Here is an 18585-nt window from a genome sequence, read left to right on the forward strand (position 1 = left end):
TTCAAACTGAATACACTGCCACATGCCAAGTAATCTGTTTCAGTTTTTATCCTGCTGAAATAAAAACCCAAATGACCTTTTTGAGAACAACAGTTGTTTCCACACAAATCTGCGATTTCACTCTGCTCTTAAGTCTGGATATCTCTTTTAAACAAGAATTTTCCATGGCACCATGCTCTTTTATGTTTAAAAATGTACTGTAGTTTCACCACTTGAAATTCATTCATAAAAGTTTCTATGCTAAGCCTGAACTATTATGTACCTGTGATTCCATTTTGAGTGAATTGCCTTGGATCAGGCTGCCGGGGCCGGGCTGTGGCGCAGCTGTTGAGCAGCTGCCTTAAATCACTCTGACCATGAGGTCATGAGTTCGAGGCCAGCCCGTGGCGGGGTGAGCACCCGTCAATTAAAAATAAAAAATAGCCCCTGCTCGTTGCTGACCTAGCAACCCGAAAGATAGTTGCATCTATCAAGTAGGAGATAAGGTACCACTAATAAAAGTGGGGAGGCAAGAATAACTAATTTACGACCTGGAATGAGGAAGTGCCGTCAGTGTGGATGATGAAGCAGCTGCTCCCCCCTGTGGCCAGAATCGAACATCCCCTCAGAAGAACGTTAACTTGCCTCTGCGTGTGTCTCTCAGTCTCTGTTTGATGTGTTTATGGGCATTGAATGTTTGCCCTATGTGTGTTATAATGTGATCCGCCCTGAGTCCCCTTCGGGGTGAGAAGGGCGGAATATAAATACTGTAAATAAATAAAAATAAAATAAATAGTTGCATGCAGTCTGCAAAACCATTAAGCCAGAGCAACAGAGAAACTATTGTCCATGGTGTCTGCACTTGATTCCTCTTGTCTCCCTGTTGCTTCTGTTCAGTGCTTGGGAGTAATACATTATTTTAGGGGGCAATAGGGGTATTGTTATTTTTAGAAGCAGCATATTGCCTAACTTAATTTGGGTTTTGGTGCAGTGTGTTAACATGTACTTATTACATCAAAACATTGTTTGGAGATCATTTCAGGAATTTTTAAGACCACTTATATTTTCAACTAATTTAAAACAAAACAACAACTTGTCATTTGTCATTACTCGAGAAACTGCTTTCTCATGAAAGTAACAATATGTTAACTTTTGTCATAACATATTCAAATTTTACTTCTGGCCAGACAAATACTGTAAAAATGTGAACATCCTGTTTACAAGACTATAGTAGAATGAATGTACACAGCAATAGGAAAGATGAATGCTTCATGAAAGTTTCAGCTCTGTGGAAACACACATACACACCCACACACATTTTTTTGTTTGTCTATTGTTTGTCTAGGACATGATTAGGAGCTTTAGAGATTTAAGCCTTCATTCATATGGACTGGTGTGAACCTGTGTTTTATCCCATAATCATAATTAAGAGATGTGATAGGAATCATGAACCTCTTCTTCAGTTACTTTGGTTTTAAGTGTGAATTTCTTTCAGTTTTCCTGTTACTCTAAGAGTTGCAAGCTATGTTTTTTTTTAAATTCATGATTAACATTAGTCATTTATATCAATCTAGGGAACAAATACACTTTAATTGGAAAGTCAGAATTTGTTTTGTTTAAAATATTTTGTTTTGTGTGTTAGTCTCTGGCTTGATCTAGATATGCTATAGCAGGCATGGGCAAACTTTGCCCCCCCCCCCCCGGTGTTTTGGACTTCAACTCTCACAATCAGGCTGTTAGGAATTGTGAGAGTCCAAAACATTTGGAGGGCCGAAGTTTCCCCATGCCTGTACTATACCATAGTGTTGTTTGCCTGATACCGTTTGCTTCCTCACTCAGCATCTGCTGAGTTAACATTACTATCATTATTCATGTTAACTTTGCTGTGATAAATTGCAATTAATTGAGAATTAAAAGACATGGTTCTGATTTGTTGTTTGCTGCACTTGAGGAGGAACTGACTGAGAGTGTGGAATTTTGTACAACCTGTTTCAAAGGTGTTGTGGCTCTTTTAGGGCAAAAATGTTAATTGTAACATAAGCTAAATTGCTAAAACCAGTTAAGATAGATCCACTGAAATCAATAGCATTTACAGTACATAAGTTTTGACTTACCATTCAACAATAGATGAGGAGGGGAAATATTTGAAAAATGCTGGAAGTAACAGGAACATCTCTTGCTGTTCTTGGAAGTGTCTTCCATCAGTGTACACACTTAAATGCAACACTATAAAGAATTATAAATGTTCTACTTTTAATCCTAATGCATACCTAAAGATGTAATACTGCTTTTTCTTGAAGTTACTATAGCTGTTTTTGTAGCTTTTACATTATGTTTGTTAGCAGATGGTAAATGTTTAATTGAATTAGTTTCTCTGCTATACAAATAGTTTAGAGAGATATTATTGTCTAGTATCTTGCAAATGAGCATCTTGTGAAACCAACAAAACACCAAGTGTTTAAGCCCTTTGCAGGAAACATGATATATTAGAATTTAGGCTAGCATTTACATCTGAGAATTCTACTGTGATCTTCATGTTTAAGTATCTCTTGAAAACAAAATTTATCACAATAGAAGAGAATGCTTCTCATGCTTCTCATGTTTGAAACAGATAACAAAAGAAAACAATGTAAAGTTTTAATTCACCACAAAAATATTGTGTGTTTGTGCTCTCCATCCTGAAATGTCTTACATATGACATATAATTCTGAGCAAAAATCTCTAAAGTCAACACCTATAGAGTGCTTCCAAATGCATTTACCAGAAACTGACTGCCTCTATACGGGTTTTCTTTCCAGGTGATAACAGTATCATCAAATTCCTGACATCATTATCGACGATCACGCATATCTGAGTAGGATGGTCTTCCAAGCGTAGGGTCTTGACGATGGGTCCATAGGTGACCCATATGTTCTTCCACGTCAGTTTCCAGATGGAAAGCAGTCCAGGTCCACACCTTCCTCTTGATATGTTTCTGTCTTTCACTCTCCATTCATGCCTCTTTGAATTCCATTGGTAACAGCTGACCTCCAATTAGAGTGTTCAAGGGCCAGGGCTTCCCAGTGCTCAGTGTCTATGCCACGGTTTTTAAGACTGGCTTTAAGCCCATATTTAAATCCCTTTTTCCTGTCCACCATCCTTCCATTTTCTGTACTTCACTTGGGAGTAGAGTAGCTGCTTTAAGCATTCGGACAACGTGGCAACTCCAGCAGAGTTGATGGCGGAGGATCATAGCTTCAGTGCTGGTGGTCTTTGCTTCTTCCAGAATGCTGATGTTTGTCTGCCCGTCTTTCCATGCTGTTGAAATCATTTCAGGAGTTGAGTGTGATATCTCTAGATGGTTCACGTTTCACAGGCATATAACAGGGTTGGGAGGACAATAGCTTTATAAACAAGCATCTTGGTCTCTATGAATTTCCCAATCCTCAAACACTCTGCTTCATTTGGAAGCATGCTGCACTCACAGAGCTCAGTTGTTGTTGTATTTCAGTGTCGATGTTGATTTCTGTGGAGAGGTGGCTGCCAAGGTAGCAGAAATGGTCAATATTTTCTAACATTCCACAATTAAGCTGTATTTCTGGCATTTCAGAGGGATTAGTTGGTGTCTGTTGAAAGAGCACTTTGGTTTTCTCGATGTTCAGTGAGAAGCCAAGCTTTTTGTATGCTCTTAAAGGCGCTTAGAGTCTGAATATTCTTCTGAATGAGCGTAGACCCCATTATCATCAGCGTATTGGAGTTCTATAACAGATGTTGTGACTTTGGTTTTGGCTTTCAGTCTGCTGAGGTTAAATAACTTGCCATCTACCCAATAGATGATTTCCATGCTGGTGGGAAGCTTCCCATAAACAAGGTGCAGTATCATAGCAATGAAGATTGAGAATAAGGTTGGGGCAATAACATATCCCTGTTTTGACACCTTATTCAAAAATGGGTCACTTTGGGAGCCACTGCTGTCCAAGACTGTTGGTATTATGGAGGACCTGCAGGATGTTCACAAATTTGTCAGGGCATCCGATTTTTTGTAGGATGCTCCAAAGGTATCATCAAGTTTATGACAGTGAACTAGCATTCATCCAAGAAACAGCAGTTCAGAACATTGTGTATAGCCTATTATATTTCCTGTGAATATTCTTTCCAAGTAGGAAGGGGATGTGGTAATCTAAAATTAAGATTGGCCATTAGAGATGCAGGATTGAAAAGCAGAAGATATTCAGCAGAAGTTTGCTGGAAATTATAGAAACAAGTTACAAGGCGATTTTAGATTGCAATATTCTCCTGTGGATCACGTGTACATTATAATGACACTTTTGAATATATAGTAATTTGAATTATGAATTTATGTAGTTGCTGCTTTATGCTTCATGGATTTAATTTGTGAAGTTACCTTTTTCCTAAATGTCATTTTGCATTCAGTTATATATAAACACACACTGAGGAGAGAGAGGACAGAATGAAAAAATGAAGGGGGATTTTATTGTATTTTTCTCTGTAAACACTTATTTAAATTTCTTAATTTTTGGATTATCCCAAAAGTGTTTTTTGTTGGTAAGATGGTTTAAGTAAAATTGAAATCAGCTAAATATTTCATTTGAAACTGATAGTTATACAACTCTTAGTATCTATTAGAAATTTATACAAATACAGTCCATTTTCTGTTTTTGCCCACTATATATGCAAGATAATAATAAAAAAATTAGGGAGAAAAGGATTGTTAGATGGATGGAGAAAGAGAGAGAGTATTGTGGTTTTTGAGAAGAGCTATTTAGATAACTGTTAATATATTAACCTCTGTAAATTAATTTTAGAAACTATGATATTAACAGAAATTTTTCTCTGTAGGGCTATAAACATCACTGGCTTGTTGCATTTCCTGATGCTGGTTTCCTTTTCTCACTCCTTATTCAAATGAGATCTTTGTGTATGCTTGACCGTATGGAAGACTAGGGGAGACAGAATAATTTTCTTTAACTTGGTAATAATGGTTTCTTCTTTTTAATTTGCATGCTTCTTATAGACTGACAAAAACATTTGTTTTGTTCAGCTGTTACTTTTAGTTTAGTACATCATGCCTCCATTTGTAACAAAAATTAAAAGTTTGTAGTTAGTGTCTGCATTAATTTTATTTCTAATATACCCAGTATGATAAGGTTATGCCCACCAAATTATACATTTTATATCCCCTAAAGTAGAAAAGTGATTCTCAATCAGCAAAGGGTACTAATGTGACGATTTGTACATTTTCAACCCCCGGGTCCACTCTATGAAAAAGGCTAACACTATCCTAGAGGAACTAAATTTAATGCTTGTATAAACAACTTTATAGTGTTTTGTAGAGACATCCACAGCCCCGTTTCACTTTTTCATGTTTTGTTTTGTTTTGCTTCAATGGGAATGGATTTATTTTTTGTTATTACCACTTGATATATACAAGATTTTTGTGAAAGTGCATAATATTTGTATGGGGAAAGTTCTGTGAACAAAAAACAAAATGGTATATGTTGGTTCCATAGATATTCATCCCTTTTGTTGTGGCATATCTAAATATGTTCTAGTGGAACTATTTATTATTTATTTATTTACAGTATTTATATTCCGCCCTTCTCACCCCGAAGGGGACTCAGGGCGGATCACATTATAACACACATAGGGCAAACATTCAATGCCCATAAACACATCAAACAGAGACAGAGAGAGACACGCAGAGGCAAGTTAACCTTCTTCTGAGGGGATGTTCGATTCTGGCCACAGGGGGGAGCAGCTGCTTCATCATCCACACTGACGGCACTTCCTCATACCAGGTCGTAAATTAGTTAATCTTGCCTCCCCACTTTTTATAAGTGGTACCTTATCTCCTACTTGATAGATGCAACTATCTTTCGGGTTGCTAGGTCAGCAACGAGCAGGGGCTATTTTTTATTTTTAATTGACGGGTGCTCACCCCGCCACGGGCTGGCCTCGAACTCATGACCTCATGGTCAGAGTGATTTAAGGCAGCTGCTCAACAGCTGCGCCACAGCCCGGCCCCAACTATCTGCCTACAGAAGTCAAAAATCAAAGAGGTTATGTTACATAAAATAAATTAATAAAATAAAATAATAAAAGACATTAATAAATTACTTAAAATAAATTTAATTTAATAAATTAAAATAAATGAAGCAAGATTCATTTTGCTGAACATTTGTTTCACAGCTTCTCCCTAAATACACTCTTCTTTGCAAGAATGAATCTGGCATTATATTTTGTAAAAATTGTGAATTAGTTGTATGGAGGCATTTAGCTATGTGAAGAAACAATTTGTTTCCATACTGAATGTCTTTATTTATGTTTTGCACGAGGCCTAGAAATTTTCCAGCAGCACCACATTGACAGAGAACTAAATATAAGTATATGTATAGGGGAAGAAGTATTATTTTACTTTTGAGGCAATAAGTCTGCTTGCTTAAGGAGATAGGCCACTAATACATTAAGCTATGATTATCTAATCTTTGTATGTGGATGTTAAAGCAAATATTCTCTATAAATTGAAAGATTGTATATGCCAGGAGTTGATCAATAATATATTGTGTTGTATAAGTTAAGATAGGGGTCCCTGGTGGCACAGTGTGTTAAAGCACTAAGATGCTGAACTTGCAGACCAAAAGGTCCCAGGTTCAAATCCCGGAGCAGAATGAGCTCCCGCTGTTAGCCGCAGCTCCTGCCAACCTAGCAATTTGAAAACATGCCAATGTGAGTAGATCAATAGGTACCGCTCTGGCGGGAAGGTAACGGCGCTCTATGCAGTCATGCCGGCCACATGACCTTGGAGGTGTCTGTGGACAATGCCGGCTCTTCGGCTTAGAAATGGAGATGAGAACCAACCCCCAGAGTTGGCCACAACTGGATTTAACGTCAGGAGAAACCTTTACCTTTACCTTTATTAGTTAAGATAGCTGTGGATGTATAGATTAGGAAATTCAGCTTTTTATATAACAACTAGCTGTGCCCTGCCATGCGTTGCTGTGGCCAATTGGGATTGCAGTGAAGAGCCTCACTGTTTGAAAGCCTGGCCGTTTTCTACATAGGGTATGCTTGCTAGGCTAGGTTGAATGAGATGGAGTAGCCTCGTGGTTTCCAAAGTCTGGCTTTGAAGCTGCAAGGCTGTTCAGTGTTAATCAAGGTGGGCCACAAAGGGGTTGATATATGTGTGGAATAACGTGCAGCATGGTAGAAAGAACTGTTGTCTGGTTGAGGCAGGTGTTGCCATGGATCTCCTTGATTAGCACTGAATAGGCATGCAGCTTCAAGGTCTGCCTGGTTAGTACTTGGAAGAATGCTTTACTGGGACGTGTTAGCTGGGTGTGATTATTTAAGTTGTTTAGCATTGAATGGTCTTGTAGCTTCCAAGCGTGGCTGCTTCTTGCGTGAGGGAATCTTTTGTTGGGAGGTGTTAGCTGGGCCTGGTTGTTTCCTGTGGGGAATTCCCCTGTGTTCTGAGTGTTGTTGTTTATTTAGTGTCCTGATTTTAGAGATTATATTGTTGTGTATTGTTATTAGAGCACAATAATTATTATACATTATATTGATAATGTTATATGATTTGCCTGGAATAGGATTATATGAGGCCCCTTCTACACAATGGTTTAAAATTCACACTGAAGTGGCGTTTGTTTTTTTGTTTTGTTTTTGTTTTTTTGCTGTGGCCTAGGAGGCAGCCTGGCTTTGAAGCTGCAAGGCTGTTTAGTGTCAATCAAGGTGGGTCACAAAGGGGTGCATTCCGGTTTTTGCGGGTTTTTTTGGCACCATGGAGGTTAGGGATGTGTAGTTTGTTTGTAAGAACGTAGAGACGTGGATGAGGGGTTGTATTGTCAATTTTCTAGGTTCGGGGGCCTTTAGTTTTGTTGTTTTGCCCGGTGGAGCAATGCCATTCTCCTTTTATATATATAGATTAAACCTAAATATATTCTAAATCATTATGTGGTGTTTCTCATAGTTACTGTGCAGTTCTGTATCAATTTACATAGAGTAAAATTCACTGAACTGAGTGTGCCTTTCTTTTAATTTTGATGTATACGTTCACATATGTCAAATCTTTATTCGTCCATGTTCTCTTCCAAAGATTAACAGGTTTTTGAGACCTTTTTTAAAAAAAATCATTACTCAAAATCAATAAGACTATTTTGGGGAATGAATAATTACATAATTCTTATAGTAATGGCATAGAAATGTTTATAATGTTGATGACAGACACTGAAGTGCAGGACTATTCTTTCAAGGGCTGTGTTTGAGCAAGTGTGGTTGTTTCTCTCTGTCTCTTTAGCTGTCTACTTTTAAATTCTAGTATTGGTTGAACACCTTACTTGGGCATAATGTTAATTCAGTTCTTGTAGAGACTATCGAAGGGAAAGAAGTTGGTGGCTTTTGTTGCCTGCTCTTTAGATGCATAGAGCGAAGAGTATAGGGACAGACCTTTATAGGCTGATGATATGTGTAAATTGCCATAGAAATGATAAATGATGGGTATGGTTATTACCCCTAAGCTAACTTGAAGTTTGATTTCCCTTAGTATCCCTTATTTCTAGCAGGAAACATATCAGAAGGGAGATTCAAAACCTCTTTATTTTGCTACAGCAAAAAATAAAGAAGGTGCCTGGGGGATAAATTCCACAAACAGGCACACGCTGAACAAAGTAAGCATGCAAGTATTTATACCAGTGGTTCTCAACCTGTGGGTCCCCAGGTATTTTGGCCTGCAATGCCCAGAAATCCCAACCAGTTTACCAGCTGTTAGGATTTCTGGGTGTTGAAGGCCAAAACATCTGGAGACCCACAGGTTGAGAACCACTGATTTATACAGTTCCATATACTAATTGTAAAAATCCCTGCTGACTTCTACATCAGAGCTACATCATTATTTCAACGTTCATGTATCTTGAAGGATGCAAATTAGACTGGTCACATATACATATCCCATAATTACCTTTTGTTTAATTATTTTTATTAGCATAGAAACCAAGCACCCTTGTGTGCTTGTTTATCTGGTATAATGAGTTGTAAAGTACAACGTATCTTAAACGTTCTAACATCTGAGGCCATTGCTATACATTACTACCCATTGTGAGGCATATTAGCTTTATTTTTCCAGATTGGCTTTGCATTATTAATCTTTTGCATTTTTTTTTTTGCTAAGAAGATAGAATCCAAGGCCAAGGAGAGATATCTTTCAAGGGGGGCTGGTACAAGGTAGAACAAACAGATCTTTATAACACTCTGGGTATGCACAGGTAAATTTCTATTTATGCTATTCCAGTTTAGTCATCTTGCCTATAATGATAATGAGGTGACATGTTCAGTTTTAATAATGATTGTTGTGGGACAAAGGCAGGAGGAAAGATGCTGCCTAAAGCCAGAATTACTAGATAACCGTATGAAGGATAGGAAAAATAAGTTGAATGTAGTAGGATGCTGGCAATGAATCAGAAAAGAGGTGTGATAAACTGACCAAGAAAGCCCCCATGGGGCTTGGGTGTTAACTAGCTTTATAATATGCATAGTGTATCAAAAAACCATAGTATCTATTCAACCCAGTGTCGATGGGCTAGTGTGTGTATATATATTCCAATTTTGCTGTTTCTCTTTTCAATCTTTCTTTGTAGTTTTTTGTTTGTTTGTTAGTTGTTAAAAACTACTGTTCAGAAGTCCAAACTGGAATGCCTTGGAAGATTGAAGTGTTTTTCAACTGGTTTTCATGTCTTCACATTTGTAATGTCTGATTTGTGTTCAATTTATCATCTGCAGGAGAGACTGGCCTGTTTGCCCAAGGTAGAGTGCTAAAAGAAATTGTTGACAAACAATGGCATATTTCACATTAGAGGATAAGCAAGTGAAAAAACCTCTAATATTGTGGATAATGTGATTAGGTCCTTTGATGACATATCCCGAATAGATGTGTAAGCAGAATTGACATCTGGATTTGTGGCACGGTCTTGTACCTGTCTCCCCTTTCATGCTATGTCTCCTGTAAAAACATAATGGAGAAAGGGAGGCTGTCTGTAGGCAAGTAAAGGGCCTTTGAGAGGATAGCATCATTGTCCAGAACATGACTGAGTAATCTTGGTCATATGCAACCTCTAGTAGGATTGTGTCATTTCCTGTCTTTAGTCTGTTCTTAAATAAATTAGTCCTTGTTGATTTGTTTGTTTGTTTTGACCAAATACGATGGGTACTTTTGCAAATGGAACAACAGTGAGACTTACTTAACCTTCTTTAGTAAAGTGTTCCATAATCTAGGAGCCACCATTGAGAAACCTTATTGATGGTGAAGTTTTATGATGATACCAAATTATCTGGAGTAGCTAAAACAAAAGAAAAATAGCGAAGAACATTAAGACTAAAGGATAAGACTTAGAGTGGCATGTGAATTTCAGCACATCACACTAAGGCAAAAAAAAAAAATTCTAATGTGTAGATACATTCATGACTGATCAGGGAAGGAATGTAGTTGTTGTGAGTAGTAGCTCAATGAAAGTGTCAATCCAGTCTGCATCTGCTATGAGAAAGGCAAATTCCATGTTGAGTGTCACGAAATGAATCAAACTTAAAATTACCAAAATGATGCCTTTAAATAAATCTATGGTGCAGCCACAGTTGAAGTATTGTGCATAGTTCTGGTCAAAAGTAATTTGTTTCCTTGCCCATTAATAGTTACACTCAACTGAAACCATGGGTAAAGATGCCTCTTTCTTGCTTCAGTTATTTTATGTCTAGTAGAAATGAAATGAGAGTGTTAAGTGACTTCACTCCAGACATTAGACACCAGACAACCAACAGATGGTAACATATGTGAATTGTTGTTGATCTGAGCTGGATTAGTTTAGTGACCTAGAGGTGAAAGACTATCTATCCCATTACTATATTCTGTTAAGACAGCAGATACAGGATTTCATTTGTAGAACCAACTAAATTAAAGAATCAGTGAAAGGAGATGGAATTGCTTTTGCTGGAGCATTAACTGATATTATCTATTGTATTCTGTTTTGTTTATATTTGTGCTGGTTTCTAAATATTTGCACTTGTTCTCACTGACACATGGCTAAATTGCAAAACGTTTTTCAATTATGTATTTTTATTTCACATGTCTTTCTTATTAAAAGAAAATCAAAATGTGTTACCTAATGAAAATGATGTATTGAGCTCATTGTTACTTCTGGAATAAATAACTTGTAACAGCTGAGGAATTAAGCTCATTGTTTTTAACTCCATATGTTGAGTGTCTTTCCTGCAGTCTGCTTGGTTTTAAGCTGGTATTTTTTTATTATTATAAATTCAAATAACAACAACAACAACAGTTCTTTGAATTCCAAACACGATGTTGAGATCTTGCAAAGCTTGCTTTAAATACTGATCTTGAAATACTAAAATGTGTTTAAAATGTATATTTTTTGTCTTTGAAATGTGTTGTTCTCATGAATATAAGTCTTTCTTTTTGATTAATTTAAAGTAATACACACTGATCTGAAAAGTAGTGGCTATTGTAGAATAAATTTGCCTGTTTACTGATTAAACTTTTGCCTCATTCCATCAATGTAATTCTTCTGTAATCTTATCTAAAAACTAATTCCTGGTGGATAACAGAAGTTAGTTTTGGGGAGTGATTTTTTTAAAGTAACATTGTTGCTTTTTGGTCATGTAATATTTATACATCTTATAGAATCATATAGATAGAGCATGTTACATTGATTTTTGTGTGATAGTCCCAAAGTTGTAGAAGAAAGCTCACTTCCCAATTAAATGTTGTGCTCAAATGAAATAATATATTCAAAGCAGTTTATAGTGATATACCAAAGCTATAATGCATTTGACATTTTGTGTTCTGTATTTACCTACAATAGTTATCATCATCATCATCATTCATACCCTGCTTTATCTTTCCCACAGGAGACTCAATATGCATACTTTATCTGCAATAAAGTGGAAATCCTAAGCATACTGGTTAGAGAATAAACTGTTTTGACCATAATAGGGTTTACTTCCAATAAATCAAGATAGGATTGCACTAAATAAATGTTTGTATTGCTTGTTAGGCTCCTTGTATAGAAGGCAATGTACTTTCATATCCATTGTAAGCAAAACCATAATCTTTCCATCGCAGTGCTGTCTCCATGGGACCAAAAACCTCTTTTCAAAGTCTTTCCCAGACCCTGAAGAATGTTGTTAAGATTTGTCATGGACTGCAGGAGGGGTAAACTGTCAATTCTTCTGAAAGTAGTAAGATCCAGCAGAAGTACAACATTGAATCCTGGCTGTACATTTACATTTTAGTAAATGAAATCAGAGATGTTATCTGTCCTTAAAGCCAAGCATGAGCTAGACAGACAGATATTGAAAAATAAAATGTAGGATGTCAAAGCAAAAAATGTGTTCTATGTCTACTACAACAATTTCTCAATATGATTTTTAACTTAGAAATGTTCCAGTTCAGAGTTGGAAGGTTTCTAAGTCTGACCACAGACCTCCCCAGGATTATAACAAGGGCTCTACTATGTTTGTAGCTCCTGAAATTGAGTATTTGTTTATAAGACACTTCTGTTTTACATTCAGCTGTACTATTTAAAATAGATGGCACACTGCCCTTGACACTATGTCTCTTTCTGTCTCCCCCTCCCTTTTTTAGGCACTAGATCAGGACAGAACTTCACTACAGAAAGTGAAAAAATCTGTAAAAGCAATATATAATTCTGCATTAGGTAAGCTTCATTTTCTATTACAATACAATGTTATTCAACAGTATTTGCAAAATGAATTGTGCTACTGACTATATTTCAGTGTTTAAGAAAAGTTTTGTTGGAGAATCAATTTGATCTGTTTGTCCTAACTTTATTATTTATTCTTGCTGTGCAGGTTTATAGCTACCATATTTTCCTCATGTATCCCAGCTGTAATTGTATTTAATTTTGTAAATAACAATTCATGGGGCAGATGTGAATTTTGTGACAGATTTGGAATTTACATGCAAATTTCTCAATTTTTCCCCTTTATGAAATGTGGAATATTTTGTATATACACTGAACAACTGAACTAAAGTCATGTGTATAATAAATAATGATTAAGTACTTTTAAAACAGTGGTGCACAGTCTGTGGCCCTCTGGGATTCCAAGTTCCAGAAGCCTTAGACAGCTTGTTAAGTGATCAGGAATTCTGGGAGCTTTGAGTCCAAAACGCCTGGAGGGCCATAGGCTGTGCATCACTATTCTAAATTCTGTATCTTTTGTTTTCCTGATGCTTTGGACTTCAGTTCCCAGAATCCCTCACTAGGGGCCATATTTCATGGTGTTTCTGAAGTCCAAAGCAGCTGGTGAACCAAAGGCTGAGGATCCCTGATTTAAATAGAGCAAAATTGTTAAAGACAACTTTAGCACAAGCACATGGGCCTAACCCTCAATCTACTCAACCATTCATCCTTTTGAATATAGCCTAAAGTCAACATTCCATAGTAAGAAGTAGCCTTTTCTGAACCAGCAGATTTTATCAGAGACTAATAGCCCAAAGTCTCATTTCACTGGTAGTCTGAGAAGACCCTCAGGAAACACACTGTGTAAAGACTATTGTTACTATGATGACTGTAGGCAAAAAACTTCTCTTAATATAGTTACCATCTTATTTTTATTGTTGCTATCTCATATATTGATGAGTATTCAGCAGGGGTGGCAAAATCATGGTCAGGAAACTTTGCATATTCCATGTAGACAATTTTTTCACCCTCCAAGGACTCCTGCTTTTCCAAAAAAAAATTTTGCATCCAAACATCCAATAGCGTGGAGGCAGTTATGCTTTGTCTCACTCCAGTCTTTTCCCATTTTCAAAAATGGCCACTCCTGGATCTAAAACAGCTTGATGGAAGGGTGCAGATTTTCTTTTTAAAGAAAACAGTCTGGAAGGCTGTGAATGCAGCCCTCTGAGGTCTGGTGGTTGGTGTGCATGGTCCCAGTCATCTACATATGCTCACACCTGAATTGATTCATGATATAGAAAGTATTTCCATGTGGCTGAATTGTTTTGGTGAAATGTCAGTTTCCTTGGTATGTTTGTATTCCTGATATTTGAAAATGTGGAAGGCATCTTAAATGCCTGTTCTTTATATTACTATTGTAATGATTTAAGAATTTAACTAGCACATATATATTATGTGTATTGGGAGCATAAGACATTTTTCATTCTTAGCCAGTAGAAGGAATTTTAAAGTACCCCCACCTAATAAAAACCCAGATATTTCAGTGCAATAACAATATGGGTTGTGGGTGTTGGTGGACTTCCAGATATTGCTGAACTTGTGGTCTTGCCATTCCTCATGATGGATTATGTTGGCTAGAACTAACAGGGTTGAAGTTCAAGAATATCTGAAATGTTCCACAGCTTGGTAGAAAAGCCTTAAAATGACCAAATTGCTATTTGCCAGGAATATTTTTTAAGTTTATTTTGTGTATGCAAGTGAACATAGTCAATTACATAATATAATTTTCATATAAATATAATTACATAATGTAGCTTGCATATAGTCAATGAAGTTTAGTATCTAATATTTGTAACAAGTGGAGACCCATAATACATTTGGAAGTCTGTCAAGGGATTGAGGAAAAAGAATGTATTATTCCATCCAAGACATACAGTAGCTATGTCAGCATTTATAAAGATAGACAACTGGCTGGCGTTATGAAAGTAATGGTGAAGATTCCTAGTTAATTAGAACAGGAGTAATATCAGATTTTAGTTAATAACCATGTTAAGCCAAAGTAAATGTGTCATCAAACTTAGTTTCTCTGCGGAGGTGTTTAAATTCACCTTATTAACTTTAATTTCTTGTCTGTCCATCACATCCGAAACAAGCATACTTGCCTGTGCTTTTGTTGAACAAGCAAGATGGAGAAACCCAATATTGGTTCTTGGTTTGACATCATAAATAATGGACCAATGCCTTAAGTAGTTCAGCTGTCATAGAAAAGCAGAATGACTGATTTATTATTTCCCACTTCTGTTCAATCCAGAATGAGCAGGAGGTTCTGCCAAACAAAATAAGAACTTGATGCAAAAGAAATGTAAGAAAAGAGAGGCACTGGCACTGAAGCAATTGATGCAGCTGTCTTGTTGATTAACTGGTTCAGTACTGCTTTTTCTTCATTCTCTTCATTTTACTCAGCTAATGAGAGCTGAAAAGCTGTCACCTAGTTCTGCAGAATGTCTCAGTGTTGTCACTTAAAATACAGTGGTATGCTGCTATGAGTTTTTTTTATTGGAAGTCCTATTTATTTCTCTGCACCAGCCCCACTCAACATTGACTATGCTAGACAGTGGAAAGAAGACCTTGGATGATCTTATGGATGCTGTAAATTGGAATACCTAACAGCCTTCAGTAAAGTCAATGTTAGATAAGGATGGAGTTGTAATTTTGCAACCAAGAAAGGGCCATGTTTCCCATTTTGAGGAGTTGTAGTTCTAATTTTGACCATATAGCCATAATAGAGTTTCTAACAACTATGTGTCAGTGTGACCTGGAGCCTCCTGTGCATTAGTGTTTGGTTTTTGAAAAGGAAATCTGATTATCACACTAAACATTTGTCCGCTTAATCTTTCAAGCCATTGCAGTTAGTTTCAAGACTTTCCATGTCAAAAAGGAGTAAATTTTAAAACCAAAATCAACCTTTGATTTATCAAAAGTCTCAATATGCAAAATAAGGCAAAACTAATGGAACATGATGGTTTTGTTGCTCAAAGCTTGCTGAGAGACTGCAAATGTAAGGTAAAGCTTATACAGTTAAGGCCTTATTTAAAATGGTGTAAGACATCTGGCTGTACCATTTGGCAGCCAGTCGCTCTGCATTATTTGAATTCCCCATCTGATAATTGTTCCCCGAAGGCAGAGGAGCCCGAAGAATGTGACTGTGTATTTCCCAAGGAAATAAATTTAGCATCTTCGCTGCTGTTCTTCTACTTATAAGCAGAGGAACTTTGGTTCAAGCAGAACTTTAACAATTAAATGAATCTAAATGAATGTCCTAGTTAATAAATATGACAATGTTTATATTAAAGCAATGTTTTAAAATGTTTTAAAGGGTGTTTGAAAATTAAATTGTAATTTGGTATTTATAATTAGCAGTGCTTTATTGAGTTTTTTTTTTTACTATGTTGTGACTTACTTTGCCTGCCTTCCCTGAAAGGAAGGTGGGGTGCCTATAACAGAAAATAATGCATCATATATCAATCATATTATAGTCAAGCAGTATAGATATCGTTCATATATCCTTATATCTTTTTTCTGATATCTAGTGACCACTGTTATTATAGTAGTTCACATACTAAATAATCACTAGATATCAGAAAAAAGAAAAAGGATATATGAAGTATAGCCTATACTGTCTGACGGTAATAAGACACATGATGCTGTTTAGTTTCTCCTTATTGGGATGGTCTTTACGTGTTCTTTGGTTGCACTTTCCAGTCATAATGTACTTGTTTCAACTCACAAATTCAACTGAAGGACAAACATACAGAAACTATCCTGTTCATAACATAGGAACTGCCTATCCTCCTATTGCTGACCATCTCTCACTTACCACAAATAGCAAACTTTAGCCACTTTTTATAATGGATTTGGCCAAAGATGGATGTTTACATTTTTTTACATTGTGGCATCAAAATGTGGTGGTTTCATGCTTCTTTGTAAATCTTAACGCTACTCACATTAAACCAGGACATTGTTACAAGATATTCTAGTGATACTGTTTCACCTTTTTCACTAAGGACTATTCCATGGCAGGGTGGGAAGTGCAGTATTATCATGGCATTATGTCCCATACTATTCCCCTTCCTCTTCATACGTGTCTTTTTTTTTTATTTGCCAGTTTTACCAAAATTACCAGTTTCCAGATTTATCCCACAAGTCACTGTAGTCCCTGCCCATTCCATTTTTTTTCATATATTCTGCCCATTCCATTTTTTTTTAAAGACGGAATGCCCCTTACACAACACTACTGTAGCGATTCAACCTGGGCAAATTTGAAAGCTCATATCCCACATGTTTTTGGGTATTTACTCCAGTTATATCCTATTTCCTGGGTCCAGAAGGTGATCGCTGACAATCCTCTTCTCTCTCCCTTTTTTGGACTGTTTCATTTGTTTAATGGAGCTGATAGTTCTCCTTTGTTGTTGGAATGGCTCCATCATAAATCATATCCTCAACAGATTCTAAGTATTTAGAAAGGGGAGGGCAGTGTGGGATAAAGTCCATAGTTTTTACTGCTAAGCCATTCTTCAAGTCCTTGTTTTGAAATTAACTTACTAAGCTCCAGTTACCATTTCAAGGCCAAAGGGCTGCTTGGAAAATATCTTGCTTATTAACAGTGTAGCAATCTTACTTCAAACAATACAGAATTGCAGAGCTTAATAAAAAGCAAAATCCTGAATTAACATATACTCTTCTAGAAAAAATGTATTTTGTCAATATTCGTGTAATTTATCATTCCTGAAAATAAACACAATTGTGTACTTTTCCTTTCAGAACATGTCCAAAATGAAGAAAACTATGCACAAGTACTAGATAAATTTGGAAGTAACTTCTTAAGTAGAGATAATCCAGATCTTGGCACTGCTTTTGTAAAATTTTCCACATTGACTAAGGAATTGTCAACACTGCTGAAAAATCTGGTAAGGATTTTTGAATCTTCTCCTTCATCAAAACATTCACATTTTAAACCAGGATTGTTTTTGTAATGATTTATTGTGCAAATGCTGATTTAAATAAGTGGCCTCAACTTAAAAACAATTCTGATTTTATGAAATCGGTGTTAGATTTTAGATCTCATATCATATTTCTTGGACATTGGCATTATAGTTGTAGTCACAAGATGACAATAAGTAAAACTGAATCTGATTTGAATAGGTAGAAAAATTCTAGATGAAACTAAATCTATACAGATCTAATAATACATACTGTGACAATCATTCTAATGGTGTGGTAGTTTCTCTTGTATCCCAAAATTCTTTTTAAAAAACCATTTCCTGAACCCTTTTGACACCCAGACAATAAGTTATCTGTTGATCAAGAAAGCACATGTATAAAGCTACAGAATATTTTTTTTGCAGTGGTTAAATGTAGAAGAACTATCCTGGAAATGTAGAATTTCTGGTACTCCTTATTTTCATTGACAGTGAATCAGTTCATATGTAACGCCAACCACTTTTTATGCTCTTACCCTGCCTCCTATCTTCTCATCTTCTTCTTTCTTCTCCTTATCAGTTCTGCTGTATGAAACTGAATTAGAAACCACAATTTGTTGAGGCATAAATTGTTGAGGTTCTCTTGCAGAAGAGAGCATTTATCTTATTTTCTGTTAAACAACATACAGATCACAGATAGGCAATACCTTCATTAGGCCAACAAGAAAACATTACCGTAGTTTTCGAAACTCACTGACTGCTTCTTCAGGCAGAAGTGGCTACAAAAATCACAGGGAGAAAATGAAAGCGACAGCATGCAGATCTGTAGCTTTTGTTTCTGGATGTTACAGCATGTGTATTTTTGTGGAATCAGAAGACAAAACCCCGCCTTCCCCTACCCCAAGAGTGGGTGAGGAGCA

General features: G+C 36.4%; 1 protein-coding gene across 4 annotated transcripts in view; it reads left to right on the forward strand.

The window, feature by feature from the left end:
• Nucleotides 1-18585, forward strand: part of asap1 (ArfGAP with SH3 domain, ankyrin repeat and PH domain 1) — a 168192-nt gene that overhangs the window by 70918 nt on the left and 78689 nt on the right. For 3 of the 4 annotated variants that reach the window (XM_062980026.1, XM_008108201.3, XM_062980025.1), the window contains 2 exons: nt 12629-12701; nt 17508-17653. In XM_062980026.1, the coding sequence (XP_062836096.1) occupies nt 12629-12701; nt 17508-17653 (219 nt within the window). Of the gene's footprint in view, nt 1-12628; nt 12702-17507; nt 17654-18585 lie in introns of those variants that run through there. The other variant, XM_062980027.1, reaches the window with a different exon arrangement.

This window comes from Anolis carolinensis, chromosome 4 (assembly GCF_035594765.1).
Source record: "Anolis carolinensis isolate JA03-04 chromosome 4, rAnoCar3.1.pri, whole genome shotgun sequence".
Lineage (NCBI taxonomy): Eukaryota > Metazoa > Chordata > Lepidosauria > Squamata > Dactyloidae > Anolis > Anolis carolinensis.